The following is a 15,388-nucleotide window of genomic DNA, read 5'->3' on the forward strand; positions in this document are numbered from 1 at the left end:
CACCAGAAAACCACCTCCATCATTCAACGACCCACCATCCGGGCCACAGCCTCTGAACTCATTCCACAAGAACTCTTTACAACTCATGTTCTCAGTATTTGTTGCACAATTTGTCTTCTTTTTCACATTATTTGTTTGCCACTATTCATTTATGTACAGCATTTTTAAAATTGGATTGTATTCCTTTATGTTCCTGTAAATGCCAGCAAGGAAATGAATTACAGGGTAGTATGTGTGACATATACTGTCATGGACAGTCCCAAGGCTGGCTGCAAAAAGCGGAGGGCTGGGCATGGGGCTAGCAAGTCCTTCCTATAAAAAACCTGTACTACCGAAACAGAAACAGAAGCTCCAAAGACCCAATGATTTGGAGAGATAAGAAAAGGTACCTGGGATAACTTGAAAGACTGGCCCAGGATGGTGGATTCTGGTGAGCTGCTGTTGGTGGCCTATGTCCCTGTACGGATGATGGGTTTAAATCTACATACTTTGATCATGTGAATTTGCTCTCGCATTTTGATATTGACTTTCAATAGTGAAATGAAGTTTTATGGTCCAGCAAAGGAAAGATGTCAATGTGTTATGAAGCAATGAATATATTTACAGTACTGTGCAAAAGTCTTAAGCAAATGTATATAGCTAGGGTGCCTAAGACTTTTGCACAGTACTGTATTTGCCAATGTGGAGTGGAGAGTGTGTTTGTAAATCTGACAGGAGCAAAGGATATTCAGAATGTCAAGGGTGGAGTGCTGCAGGAGGTGTGTGGGACATGTGGCAGAAAAAGAGTACTGGGGCAGGGCAGGGGGAGGGTGGTACAGATGCAGACACACCCAGCCCTGAGACACCAGGCAAGGTCATTTGTCATCTACAAATTTGCTGATTATACAACCATTGTTGGCAGAATCTCAGATAGAGGTGAGTGGATGTACAGGAGCGAAATATACCAGCTCGTTGAACAGTGTCACAGCAACAACCTTGCAGTCAACATCAGTATGACCAAAGAACTCATTGTGGTCTTCAGAAAGGGTAAGATAAGGGAGCACGAACCAATCTTCGTGAAAGAATCAGAAGTGGAGAGAGTGAGCAATTTCAAGCTCCTGGATGTCAAAATCTCTGGGGATCTAACCTGGTCCAAACATATCAACGCAGATACAAAGAAGGCAAGACAGTGGCTATATTTCATTAGGAGTGTGAGGAGATTTGGTTTGTCACCTAAAACACTCAAAAACTTCTATAGATGTACCATGGAGAGCATTTTGACAGGTTGCATCACCGTCTGTTATGAGGGGGTGGTGCTGCTGCACAGGATCAAAAGAAGCTACAGAAAGTTGATGAAATTAGTCAGCTCCATTATAGGTACTAGCCTCTGTAATATCTAAGACATCTTCAAGGAGCAGTGCCTCAGAAAGGCGGCATCCATTTTTAAGGACCTCCATCATCCAAGGCATGCCCTCTTCTCATGGTTACTGGCAGGAAGGAAGTACAGAAGCCTGAAGTCATGCACTCAGTGATTTAGGAACAACTTCTTCCCCTCTGCCATCTGATTTCTAAATGGACATTGAACCCTCACTTTTTCATTATTTCCATTTTTGCACTTGCACTAATATTCTTAATTTAACTATTTAATATACATATACTGTATATATTTACTGCATTCATTATTTTTCTCCCTATTTATCATGTATTGCATTTATCTGCTGCTGCTAAATTAACAAATTTCACAACATATGCTGGTGATATTAAACCTGATTCTGATTCATATTTCAAACAATTGATTTATTGATCATTACAGCCTGTCTCTCTGGTGCTTCCCACTCCTTCCCCCCTACTTTCCCCTTTTCCCAACCATAATTCCTCTCTCCCTGCCCCCTTCCCACTCTCAGTCCAAAACAGAGACCCAGATCAGAATCAGGTTTATCATCCCTCACATGTCATGAAATGTGTTAGTTTTGTAGCAATAGTACAGTGCAATCCTTAAAATTACTACAGTACTGTCCAAAAGTCATAGGCACCCTATACATATATATGTACACACACACCTTTGTTCAGTACTGTATATACCTTGATTTAATACAAATGCAAACTTCACTTACTCATTATTAAATTTTTAGTCTCTAAGTATCAATACCCACCCACAGAAATGTCAATCTGAAAATTCTAGAAAATAAAGTAGGAATTTCCAGCTAACCATTTTTAAAGAATTGAACATCAGCTGAAAACCAACAGAAACTAGAGTTCAAAACAATCATGTTAAGATTTTGTCAGTGACCTTTGATGCTGGAAATTATAATCCAAATAACTTATTCTTCAGTGATTAGAGAGTTTATGGTATTTAATGCATTATAACAACAGTGGATGAATATCATACAGCATAGTTATCTGATGGTGGAAAAAGTTGTCATCTAATGATTTTGTCACTGATTCAGTAATTCCTGTTGTGCTTGGGACATATCGGGAAGGCAGGTTTCTGTGTGGGCGACTGCAGCACGGCAATGATACCAGAAGCTTATGCAGCCCTTGCGCATTTCCCTGGTAACCATCAAGAGCATAGCACCAAAGATACCGTCTCTAAGAAAATTAGACTGTTCTGTACAATGGCACTACTGTTCATATTGACTTCCTTTGAAAATTGAGAAATTTATAGTTAGTGCTTGATCTGAAAAGCTGAAACAAAACGTGGAAAGGATAAATAGTCATAGAGTCATAGAAAACTACAGCACAAGAACAGGCCCTTTGGCCCATCTGGTCCATACCAAACCATTTAAACTGCTTAGTCACATTGACCTGCATCCGGACCATACCCCTCCCATCCATGTACCTATTCACACTTCCCTTAAATGTTGAAATTGAGCACACATGTACCATTCCACACTCTTATGACTCTCTGAATGAAGAAGTTAACTCTCATGTTCCCGTTAAACTTTTCATCCTTCACAATTAACCCCTCTCGTTGTAGTCCCATTTATTATATATATTTACCATTATTACTGTAACATATATTTCTTTACATGTTACATTAGTAATGGGAGTCATGTCTAATACAACATAGGACACTATAGTACAGTACAGGCCCTTTTGCCCACAATGTTGTGCCAACCTCTTAACCTACTCTAAGATCAACCTGACTCTTTCCTCCTATGGCACCCTGCATTTCATTGTTAACTATATACCTTTGCCAGGACGTTCCATGCACTCATCATCTCAGTGTAAAAAAAAAACCTACCTCTAATATCCCTGACGAAGGGTCTCTGCCCAAAATGTCGACAGTTCTTCTCCCTATAGATGCTGCCTGGCCTGCTGTGTTCCACCAGCATTTTGTGTGTGTTGTTGTTTGAATTTCCAGCATCTGCAGATTTCCTCGTGTTTGCTCTAATATCCCTCCTATACTTTTCTATGACCTCTTTAAAAGTATGCCCCCTCATATCAGCCATTTCCATCCTGAGAAAACAGTCTCTGGTTATCCACTCAATTTATGACCCTTGTCATTTTGTACACCTCTATCAAGTCACCTGTCATCCTCCTTCGCTCCAAAGAGGAAAGGTCTAGCTGGCTCAGTTTATCATAAGACATGCTTTCTAATCCAGGCAGCTTCCTGGTGAATCTCCTGTGCACCCTCTCGAAAGCTTCTACATCCTTCCTATAATGAGGTGATCTGAAATGAACACAATATAATATTTAAATTTATGAGCATTGGAGACATTGATCAATCCACAGTAATGATTTTCTTCTAGTTTGGGATAAACCTGCCTAACTATTCACAAAAGCAATTCTACACTGCAAGCACTGGTACATACAGAGAGTTTAAGTTTCATTCGACCTTGAATGACACAACATCAGTGTAATGTGAATGATGCTGTCAGGTTGAAACCTTTATGCCTTGGAGAATACTCTCCACTGGTCCACTGTATTTTAAATAAGGGCACCTAAGTGAGACGAATCCCCTGTTATACTGAGTCTTGCATCTATTTCCAAAGGAAAGACTGCAAAAAAAACCCCACCAGATTCAAAGAAGAATGGGTAGTTTCTGGCATCACAGAGCCCACAGGTAATAGAGGCTGAGATATTAAGGAGAGAGAGCTCTCTGAGGTGAGCAAGGAGAGTGAAATCCAATGTTTGATCAAGGGGTTAAAACGATTGAAGAGGGTGATGATAATCAGGACAGGAAGGACCAGCATTCTTTAAGTGTATGATTGCCAGCACAGTAATAGTCCCTTCTACCCAAGTATACCAATATGATGGATGGTAATATGTAAGTCCCTACTATTGAGTAAAACTAGCTGAATGTAAACCTCCTTTTCTTCAGATCTTCCTGTCACTGTCTGATATTTCTATGCTGAATCTTTTAGGCAAGGGTTCCCAACCTTTTTTATGCCAGACCAATACAATTAAGCAAGGATTCCATGGACCCTAGGTTAGGAACCACTGTTTCAAGGGGAAACTGATCATTCTTTGGAGGTCAAGTCATTGGGAGTATTTAAGGCAGATATTAATAGGTTCTTGGGGGTTAAGGGTTCCAGAGAGAAATCGGGAGAATGGGAAACAAAAATCAAAACAGCCAGGATTGAATGGCAGAGCAGACTTGATGAGCTGAATGGCCCAATTCTGCTCCAATGCCCTATGGTCTTATTCCCCTGAATAATCACAAGCTAAAAAAATACTTCCAACATGGTACCTTAGGCTTATTATCCTTCTAAAAAAACAAATGATTTCTGAAGACATTCTTAATTTATTCCTTACCTTCAATGACCTATCTTGTGAGCAAATATTCTCCAATATGTACTGGAATGTAGATCATAATTAAACAGGTTATTGCGTGCAGTTTTCGGCTTCTAATCATCCAAAGGACACTAAAGCACTGGAGAGGGTTAAGAGAGTGAAAAGCAGTAATGATTCTGGTACTTAAGGCTAAACATTATGAAGAGTCTTGAAGAATTAATCTTTTTTTTCTCCAACTTGAAAATGTTTAAGGAGGACGTGATTCTCAAATTGCTGAAAGGCTTTGATTATATAGTTGTAAGTAGATTATTTAACGATGGTTGTGAGTATAAAGGTGAAGAACCAATTTAATGAAAAAAACTGAACCAGGAATAAGAAATTATAAGAAATGTGTTTCCTATTGTGTAGTTAAAAATACCTAACAGCCTTTAGAAGGAATAAGCCTTTAGACGAGAGATAACTTGATAGAGGTGTACAAGATGATGAAGATAAAAGGAGTTCAAGATAAGAGGCATAAATTGAATGGACAGCCAGATACTTTTTCTCTGACAGGAAATAGCTAATATGAGGGGGGCATAATTTTAATGTGATTGGAGGAAAGTATAGCGGGGATGTCAAAGATAGTTTTTTTTTACACAGAGTGCTAGGTGCATGGAATACCCCTGCAAGGGGTGGTGGCAGCTGTTTTAGGGATAGTTTAGAGACTCTTTAGATTGAAGAAGGAAAAATGGAGGGCAATGAGGGAGGGAAGGGTTAGATTGATGTTGGAGTTATCTAAAAGATCGATGTGACACCAAAGGGGTGGTACTGTGCTAAAATGGTCTATGTTCTATATTTTATAGATATAGCTGTCAACATTAATTCCTACAAAATAGAGTTAGATACTGTATGGATCAAGTTAGGAGTTCAGTAGCATGAGCTACTCTTTGCTCAATGGAATTATCAATCCTAAATTGGTGGTTTCTGTACTAGTGAGGAATAGAGAAAGGGCGGGGAGGGGGGAGGTGTTTACTGGAAGAAGAAATCTATATTCATGCCATCAGGTTGGAGGCTACCCAGAGAGAATATAAGGTGTTCCTCCTCCACCCTGAGGGTGGCCTCATCTCGGCATAAAAGGAGGCCATGGACTAACACATCGGAATGGGACTGGGAATAGGAATTTCAGTGATTGCCCACTAGGAAGTCCCGCTTGTGATGGATGGTGTGGAGGTGTTTGATGAAGTGGTCCCCCAATTTATGATGGGTCCCACCAGTGAAGAAAAAGAAGAATAGCCCTTAACTCGGCAGTGGAGCTATCGGGGCACTGTCATGACGGTGTTTCCGTAGCAAGCTATTCTTGTTTTTACGAGGCCGAGTTGCTAGCTGGACGCTCAGCCTGACTTGGATTTGGGAACTTTCATTCCGGAGTCTGGCGCTGGTATTACTGCACCACCAAGCGGGACCCCACCAATGAAGCGGAGGCCTTATTGGGAGATTTGGACATAAACAACCCCAGCGGATTCGCAGGTGAAGCGTTGCCTCACCTGGAAGGATTGTTTGGGTCCCGCAATGGAGGTGAGGGAGGAGGTGTAACATTTAGGCTGGGGATAAGTTCCGGGAAGGAGATTAGTTGGGGGTGGGGTGGGGATCAGGGACGAATGGGCCAGGGAATTGCAGAGGGAGCGATCCCTGCAGAAAGTGGAAGGGGAGGTAAAGGTATGTTTAGTGGTAGGGTCCCTTTGGAGATGGTGGAAATTGTGGAGGATAAAGTGTTGGATGTGGAGGCCAATGGGGTGGTAGGAAGGGAGAAGAAGAACTCTATCACTATTAAGGCAGTGAGAAGATGGGGTGTGTGTGGGTGTATGAGACACGGAGGAGCTGCAGGTGAGGACAGCATCAATGGTGGAGGAACTTAAATCTCAATCTTTGGATCTCTGATATCCTGGAATGCAAAGCTCCATCCTGGGAACAGATGCAGTGGAAGCGAAGAAACTGAGAAAAGGGAATAGCATTTTTACAGGAAACAGGGTGGGAAGAGGTAGAGTCAACATAATCATTGCAATCAATCAGATTATAGATGTTGGTTGACAGTTCGTCTTCAGGGATGGAGACAGAGAGATTGAGAAAGGGGAGGGAGGTGTCAGAAATGGGCCAAGTGAATTTAAGGGCAGGGTGGAAGTTATAGGCAAAGTTGATGAAATTGATGAGCTCAGTATGGGTGCATGAAGCAGCACCAATGCAGTTGTCAATGTTGACCTATTTCTAAATGGAGAGAGAATACAAAATAAACAGAGATGCAAAGGGACTTGGGAGTCCTTGTGCAGGATTCCCTAAAGGTTAATTTGCAGAATGAGTCTGTGGCGAGGAAGGCAAATATGATGTTAGTATTCATTTCATGAGGACTAGAATATAAAAGCAAGGATATATTGTTGAGACTTTATAAATCATTGGTAAGGCCTATTGGCGTATTGGTAAGGCCATTGGAGTATTGTGAGCAGTTTTGGGCCCCTTATCTTATAAAGGTGTGCTGAAACTAGAGAGAGTTCAAAGCAGGTTCATGAAAATGGTTCCAGGATTGAATGGTTTTGTCATATGAAGAGTGTTTGATGGCTCCAGGCCTATATTCACTAGAATTCAGAAGAATGAGGGATGACTTCATCGAAACATATTAAATGGTGAAAGGCCTTGACAGAGTGGATGTGAAGAGGATGTTTCCTATGGTGGGAGAGTCTCAGACCAGAGGTCACAGCTTCAGAATGAGGGGCGTCCTTTTAGAATGGAGATGAGGAGGAATTTCTTTAGCCAGAGAGAGGTGAATCTGTGTAATTCTTTGCTGCAGGCAGCTGTGGAGGCCAAGTCTTTATGTATATTTAAGGCAGATGTTGATAAATTCTTGATTGGTCAGAGCATGAAGGGATACAGAGAGACGGCAGAAGATTGGGGCTGAGAGCGAAAGCAATGATGAAATGGTGGAGCAGACTCGATGGGCAAAATGGCCTCATTCTGCTCCTATATCTTATGGTCTTATAAAAAGAAAAATACCCAATAAATAGATAAGATAGCTTATATACATAGATTGATTGTATAAAGTGATGCTAGACACAGGAGAGTCTGTACATAAGGTGACTGACAGGAAATAATAAAGTACTGGTGGTTGGGGTTGGGGTTGTGGAAGGTTGGAGTTAGTGGGTGGAGGTGTTGATCAGCTTTCCTGCTTGGGGAAAGTAAATGTTTTTGCATCTGGTGATCCTGGTAGATGCTACATACACTCCTCGCTGATGTGAGTGGGATAAGCAGCCCATGAGCAGGGTGGGTGGACCTTTTCTCTTTTCTGGCATCTTTATGTGTGTGTGTGTATCTATATATATATATATATACACACACACACACATATATATATGTCCTTGATGGCAGTAGTCTGGTGCCGGTGATGCCCAATGCAATGTTCCAATGAACCTTTTTCCCTCATGCTGGCAGAGGTTGTCTTTTTTATTTATTGTGAGGTACAGCTGTGTGGGGGGGCAGGGCGATTTTGGGTTCCTATGTTTTTTTCTGTCATTCATTCTTTGGGGTTTTCTTCTGTTTTGTGGATGTCTGTGAAGAGTAAGAATTTCAGGTTGTATATTGTATACATTCTCTGATATTAAATGGGACAATTGAACCATTGAATCTTGGTTCCTGCCCTTTGAGGTGCGTTGCCCATAAACTCCTGATTAACCCTAGCCTAATCACGGGACAATTTACAATGAATAATTGACCTACTAACCGGTACATCTTTGGACTTTGGGCAGCTGGGGTACTTAAGCACAAAAAGCATTGCAGTTAGTTTTAGTGATGGTGTTTTGTAGTCATAGTATGCCAGTGATGGAGGGAAATGGGGAGTGTTGGTGGCTTGCAATGGTGCAAAAGCTTTGGGGAGGTGGGACAAAAATCACTCACACTGGATGTGTAATTTTTCATCTCCTCCCAGAGCCACACTGCTTATGTGGCTGATCCCGATGTTCCCAGGACATTGAATGTGGGAAATCAGAGACAGTGACTCTCCTTCGTGCCAGTAAAGACAGTAATGTCTCTCTGACTGGAGGTAGTCATTGACTGACACTCAAGTGGAGTAAATATTATTTGGTGCTTATCAGACAATGATTGATGTTGTCCCTATCTTACTATATATAGGCATAGGCTGCTTTCTTTTCAGATGATAGGACATTGGCTACATAGGTCAAAAAGGTGGTTAAGAAGGCTTTTGGAATGCTTGCTGTTATTAGTTGAGGCACTGAGTTCAAATGTCAAGAAGTATGTCTGGAGTATTGTATACAGTTCTGGTTCTCCCACTATAGGAAGGATGTGAAGCTTTGGAGAGGGTGCAGTAGTGGCTTACCAGGATGTTACCTGGTTCAAAGGGCATGTGCTATCATGAGAGGATGAATAAACTGGGGTTGTTTTCTCTGGAGTGTCAGAGGCTGACGGGTGATCTGATAGAGGTTTATAAGATTATGAGAGGCATAGATAGAGTGGACAGAGAGTATCTATTTCCCAGGGTTGGAATATCCTATAGCAAGGTGCATACTTGAAGGTGACAGGGAGTAGGTTCAAGGGGGATGTGAGGGATAAGTTTTTTAAACCAGAGTTGTGGATGCCTAGAATGTGCTGCCTGGTATGGTAGTTGAGGCAAATACATAAGAGGCTTTTAAGAGACTTTTAGATAAGCACACGGATACAAGGAAGATTGAAGGATATGGACATTGTGTGGGTAGGAGGGATCAGGGTTTTAGTGTTTGTTTTGACTTGCTTTTTCATTGATATAACACAACATTTTGGGCTGAATGGTCTGTTCCTGTGCTGTACTGTTCTGTGTTCTATACACAATGAACTTTCAAACTTCTTTGACCAATGACTTTAAAGACTTCTCTAGTAGGTGACTGCAGGAATCAGGAACAAGTTATGGAACACCCAACAACCACTCAATGGGCAATCTACACACAGTAGAGTATCATGAATATATTCTGCCCCCCCCCCCCCACAAGGTGTCCTCATCATCCAGGTTGTCCTCCATCTCTTCTTCCCCCCACCTTCTACTGGCATCTTCTCCCTTCCTTTTCAGTCCTGAAGAATGGTTTAATCCTGAAACGTCGACTGTTTATTCACTTCCATCGATGCTGTCTGACCTGCCGAGTTCCTCCAGCATTTTGTGTGTGTTGCTCTGGATTTCCAACATCTGCAAAATCTCTTGTAATCATGTAAATTTACAGGTGATGCTTTGCACAAGAAATAAAAATTGTAGTTCACGATGAAAATTGATAGAACTGCCTAGGATCACTAAAAAAAAAGGTTAATTCCAAGGTCTAAATTAGCAGTATTTCACCTTCGCATCATTGTTCCAAATAACTAGATTTACCAAATGACCTTCTCAAAATGGCAGACGAGTGCCCCCCCCCCCCAAGCAGGACCGGCTGGGGAAGGGCGGGGACTTTTTAAACCTTCCGTCGCAGTTGGTTGCTACGACCAATCGAAAGCGACACCTCTCCTCCGCAATAGTCAACCTTTTCTTTTGGTTGCTCGGGCAGGAATAATTATATATTTTCTTCAGATGACTATGAACCGCTGGATTGAACGTTCACAATTAACTCGGCAGCTTGTCTTCCCCCGAGATTTGTCTTCACTGTGGCAGGCAGACGCTGGACAAGCGCGGCGAGGGTCCTTGGTGACCTCTGGCGTTCGTGGAGGGTGAACCATGGCGCCAGACTGCTGATTCAAACAGGTTGGAGGACAAACGTCCGCTCCGGAGAGGCCGATGGTCGCAGCGCGGGCCAGACGTGTCCTTGCCATCTCTTCATTGACCTTCCTAGGACGGAGTTACCCGGCGACATGGTGAGTGCGGTCGGGAAGGGGCTGGGGTGAACCCGCTGACGGTGGGTGAGCGGACCTGGCTCTGGGCTGAAGGGGAGACAACATCAGAGGTTGTCCGAAATCTTCTCAGCTTCCCACGCTCTTACATCGGTAAAGTGGGTTGCTACTGTCGTAAGTGCCGAGATACAGCGAAAAACTTATCTAAATTGATACTCGTTTGTTCCAGTCACACGTACTGAGGTCTAGTGAAAAAATAATTTAAACACGAGAAAATCAGCAGATTTTGGAAATCCAGAGCGACCCACACAAAATGCTGGAGGAACTCAGCAGGTCAGGCAGCGTCTATGGAAATGAATAGACGTTACCGGCCGATGCTCTTCAGGACTCGTAAATTTGTTTGGTTGATTACTGCCCCTTGTACCGAGGCACCGTGGGGGTGGGAGAAACTTGTGTAAATTGGAATTGTCACATGTACAGTTAAAAACGTCTTCCACAGACGATCTTCATACAGATCAAATTATTACAACGTTTCATTGATGTAATACAGGTTAAACAACAACAGAATAATGTATTGCTGTTACAGAGAGTGTAGTGTAAATAGAGAGTAAGTTACAAGGTCATATCAAGGTAGATTCTGAGGTCAGGAGTTTCTTGCACCAGGGAACCATTCAATAGCTTTTTAGGATAGTTATTTAAAAGTCAATTTTAGAGCAAAGTGATTGTAGTGTTGCTGAACTAGTAATTAGGGTATTGCTGGTTGATTCAAGAAACTGTTGATTGGAAGGAGCTTTCCTTTAACCTGGTGGTGCAGGACTTCAGTCTTATGTAACCCCTGCCTGCTAGTAGCTGTGAAAAGATGGCATCACCCAGGCAGTGATTATTTGATTATTATTGTCATGTGCAGCGAGTTAGTGAAAAACTTATCTGTCATACTGTTCATACTGCAGTGCACTATGTTGTACAAGGGAAAACAGTGTAGAATAAAGTGATACAGTTATAGAGAAGGTAGAGTGCAGATAGACCAGAAGGTGCAAGTTCACAAGTTAGATAATGTGGTCAGTTTGTTGTATTAGGGAAGTGTTCAATAGTCTTACAACAGCAGGATAGAAGTTGTCTTTGAGCCCAGTGGTATGTGCTTTCAGGCTTGAAAATACAGTACAGAGTACTGTTATAAGCCTCCCTGGAAACGACGACGATTGGAAGCCAAGATGAGAACCACAAGGGCAGAGCTTCAGAAAGGTGGGATGACCAAAGGCTCATCTCAGCTATGAAGGAAGTACTGGCCCTGCTCAGCGGGGCATTGGTGATGAAACCAGGGGCTCCAAGCACCAACCACTGGTCATGCAGGACTCCCAAAACCAGGCAAACCCACCTTAGCAGAGCCTGGGTCGACAACCAGAAAGCATACGACTCAATGTCCCGTGCATGGATCCTGGAATGCCTTTCTCTGTACAAGGTTAACAGGACATTAAGGACCTTCATCAAGGACTCAGTGGGCTGTTGGAGGAGAATGCTAGAAGCTAACTCAAAACCAAAAACACAATTGACCATCAGACGTGGAGCCGAATGGTAGTGAAAAGAGCCAAATTTGATCAAGACTGAAAGAGTTGAGTTACCTGAAGGCCAAGTATCAGATGTACAGAACAGCTACAAACATCTGGGGATCCTGCAGGGGCAAGGAAGCTACGATGAGGACACAAGGAAGACCTAGATGTGTCAAGGCCATGGTCCTGCAAGAAGTGCAAATCATCAATGAGTATGTCAGGAAGATGGCCCCTAAGGATGACCTGCTAGGAGAAACCTCAGACAGTAAGCAGGGGACATGGAAATGGGAATGGGTGAGGCAGAGCCAGAGGAGAAGAGGCCATGGCAGGACAAGACACTGGATGGGATGTACCATCACCAGAGATCAGAGGTGGCTGACATTAGAAAGTCCTACCAATGGCTGGAAATGGCAGGGCTGAAGGACAGCAGAGAGGTGCTGCTGGTGGCTGCACAAGAACAGGCACTGAGCACAAGAGTGATAGAAGCAGGGGTCTATCACACCAGACAAGACCCACGATGCAGACTATGCAAGGAATACACTGAAACCATCCAGCCCATGGAGCAGGGTGCAAGATGCAGGTGGGGACAGCATACACTGAATGGCACAACCAAGTTGCAGGAATTGTGTACAGGAATGTGTGCACTGAGTATGGATTGGACAGTTCCACATCCAAATGGGAAACACCTGAGAAGGTAGTGGAGAATGACAGAGCTAAGATCCTGTGGGACTTCCAAATACAGACTGATAAGCAGGTACTGGCCAAACAACCAGACACAGTAATACTGGACAAGGAACAGAGGAAAGCTATAGTAATAGATGTGGCAATCCCGAGAGACAGTAATATCAGGAGGAAAGAAGATGAGAAGCTGGAGAAATACCGGAGCTTGAAAGAGCAGGTAGAAAGGATGTGGAAGGTTAAAGCTAGAGTAATCCTGGTGGTGATAGGAGCACTTGAGGCTGCGAAACCTGGAAAGGGAGAGTGGCTTAAGCAAGTCCCAGGAACAGCATCAAAGACCTTGGTCCAGAAGAGCACACTACTGGGACCAGTGCCAACCCTCAAGCTCCCAGGCCTCTGGTGGAGGACCTGAGATTGTGGGAAAAATACACATACACACCACCTATCAGGGGTGAAGAAAAAGAACATTAAATAGTTAAAATAAATAGTGCAAAACCGGAAATAAAATACAGTAGTGAGGTGGTGTTCATGGGTTCAACTCATTTAGAAATCGGATGACAGAAGGGAAGCAGCTGTCCTGAATCACTGGGTGTATGTGTGAATCACTGAGGAGTTTGTACATTCTCCCTGTGACTGAGTGGGTTTCCTATGGGTGCTCTGGTTTCCTCAAAATTCCAAAGGTGTGTGGGTTAGGCTTAGGGAGTCATTGAAATGTTATGTTGGTGCTGGAAGCGTGGCAACACTTGCAGACTGCCCCCAGTGTATCCTCAGACAGTGTTGGCCATTGACACAAACTGCACATATTTCACTATGTTTCAATGTACATGTGACAAATTTTTTAAATTCTAAAATAAATTTGAAATATTTCAAATTTCGTACTCTAACCAGACTAATCTTTATTTACGTGATTTACTTAACATAAGTTTAAAAGTTTGATTTTCTGGTTGGCTATGTCAAGAATTCTTCAAAAGGATTTGTTGTTGAGGTAATTTGAAGTTTTTTTTTCTGTATGTGAGAACTGTCCTGTGTTGGCATCACAGCAGCTGATACTGCAAATGGGCCAGTCAACAAATTAGAGGTTGTTAGAAATTTGTGGGTAGCTTTTCTGAAGGTCATTGGCTTTGTTTTTGAATCTTGAATCTAGCTTGTGCTGACTATTCCTTTTGGAAGTTCAATGTGTATTTAGTCAAAAATATCACTGGCACCTTGGTGCTTGCAGACTAAATTATATGTCTTCAGGGACAACAATATTTTCATTAGAAAAGAACATTTCTACTGTTCTTACATCTTATGAGAATATTTTGTCTTGTGAAAGTTTATGTAGAGTTATGCTTACTAGAATAGAATACTTACTACCCGAAATGCTGCTGGTGTTTAAGGAAGCAAAGAAGGTCCTCCATCTGTCTGTCCTGAGCCACGCAGATGTAGAAGGATTCTTCATTGCTTTTTCTGTAACAGTTTTGTTTTATCAGTCAGGGTTGTTGGCCCTGAGTTAACCCCTGAACCTGGAGGAGCAATAGACTGCTCTTAGTCTGTCCTCTACCCTTTGACCTGTTTGGCATGGGTGATCCTACCAAGAGCCAAAGCCACCCAGTGTAGGTCTCTGGGTCATTGAGGCATGCAAGCTTCCAAACCATGACAATGTTGTGATACTCTTGGAAGTAGAATAGAACTATTTTGTCATTGCTCAAGACAACGAGATTGTGGTGCTGCTCCAGTCTGTGCAAATCAGATGTTTACAATGCCTATGGTACAGCTTATTTTAAAAAAGACACATTTATATGTAGTCTATAACACTCAAAGGCCGTTGGCAAGCTAGTATTATTCACTGCAGAACAGCCCTTGGGAAGAAGCTGTTTCTCAGTCTTACTGTCTTGGCTAAAATGTTTCTGTATTTCTTACCAGATGGCCAGAGATTGAACAGTCATTTACTAACTTCTGTTTAGTTACTTTAATTGGTATGTGCATGCTCTTCAGTGGATGGAATACAAGTTTATATTTACTGATGAATGCACACCACGAGGAGGGTGTATAATTAGAAGGATGAGCCTCCCAGGATTATCACTAGAATTCAATATTTGTGGTGCAAATATGGTCCAGAAATTCTACCCGAGCTGTAACAGCATTGTGCTAACTGCTGAGCTACAGTAGGAAATCTGTATAGTTATATGGGCAGGAGGGCTATGGAAGTTTAAAAGTTGACTCTTCTCCATTCCAGGGTGTGATAGGCGTGCAGTTGGTGGTCACTATGGTAATGGCCAGCGTCATACAGAAGATTACACCCCACTACTCGTTTGCTCGTTGGTTGCTTTGCAATGGAAGGTATGAGGATTATTTTCAATTGATGATTTTGGGATCAGTTTTACGTACTTGCAGCTTGTGTATCTATTGGATTTTAAACAATTTTGCTCTTTCACCTCACCATTTCAACCACTGATATTTTCCATAAGAAGCAAGTGTCATAGGAAGCACATTTGTGCAGTTTAGTCAAGGCTTTTCTTTTAGTTAAATTACTGCACATTTTTGTTGGCTCAGGAGAAAATTAAATATATTTTCTGAGGCCCAGAGATGTTTGCAATCCAAAAGAGAAAATCACATTTTAAACAACAAGTTAGGAAGTAATC

At 42.4% G+C, this 15,388-nt stretch overlaps 1 protein-coding gene across 7 annotated transcripts in view; it reads left to right on the forward strand.

The window, feature by feature from the left end:
• Positions 1-10,317: 10,317 nt before the first annotated feature.
• tmem161b (transmembrane protein 161B) overlaps positions 10,318-15,388 on the forward strand; it is a 92,902-nt gene continuing 87,831 nt past the window's right edge. For 5 of the 7 annotated variants that reach the window (XR_012101507.1, XR_012101510.1, XM_073066963.1 and 2 more), the window contains exons 1-2: positions 10,407-10,563; positions 14,983-15,086. Coding sequence is in view for 5 of the 7 variants with exons in the window: in XM_073066963.1 (XP_072923064.1) it covers positions 10,561-10,563; positions 14,983-15,086 (107 nt within the window). In the remaining 2 variants the exon portion in view is untranslated. The other 2 variants (XM_073066975.1, XM_073066970.1) reach the window with 2 other exon arrangements.

The sequence above is a fragment of the Hemitrygon akajei genome, chromosome 2, assembly GCF_048418815.1.
Source record: "Hemitrygon akajei chromosome 2, sHemAka1.3, whole genome shotgun sequence".
Taxonomy (NCBI): domain Eukaryota; kingdom Metazoa; phylum Chordata; class Chondrichthyes; order Myliobatiformes; family Dasyatidae; genus Hemitrygon; species Hemitrygon akajei.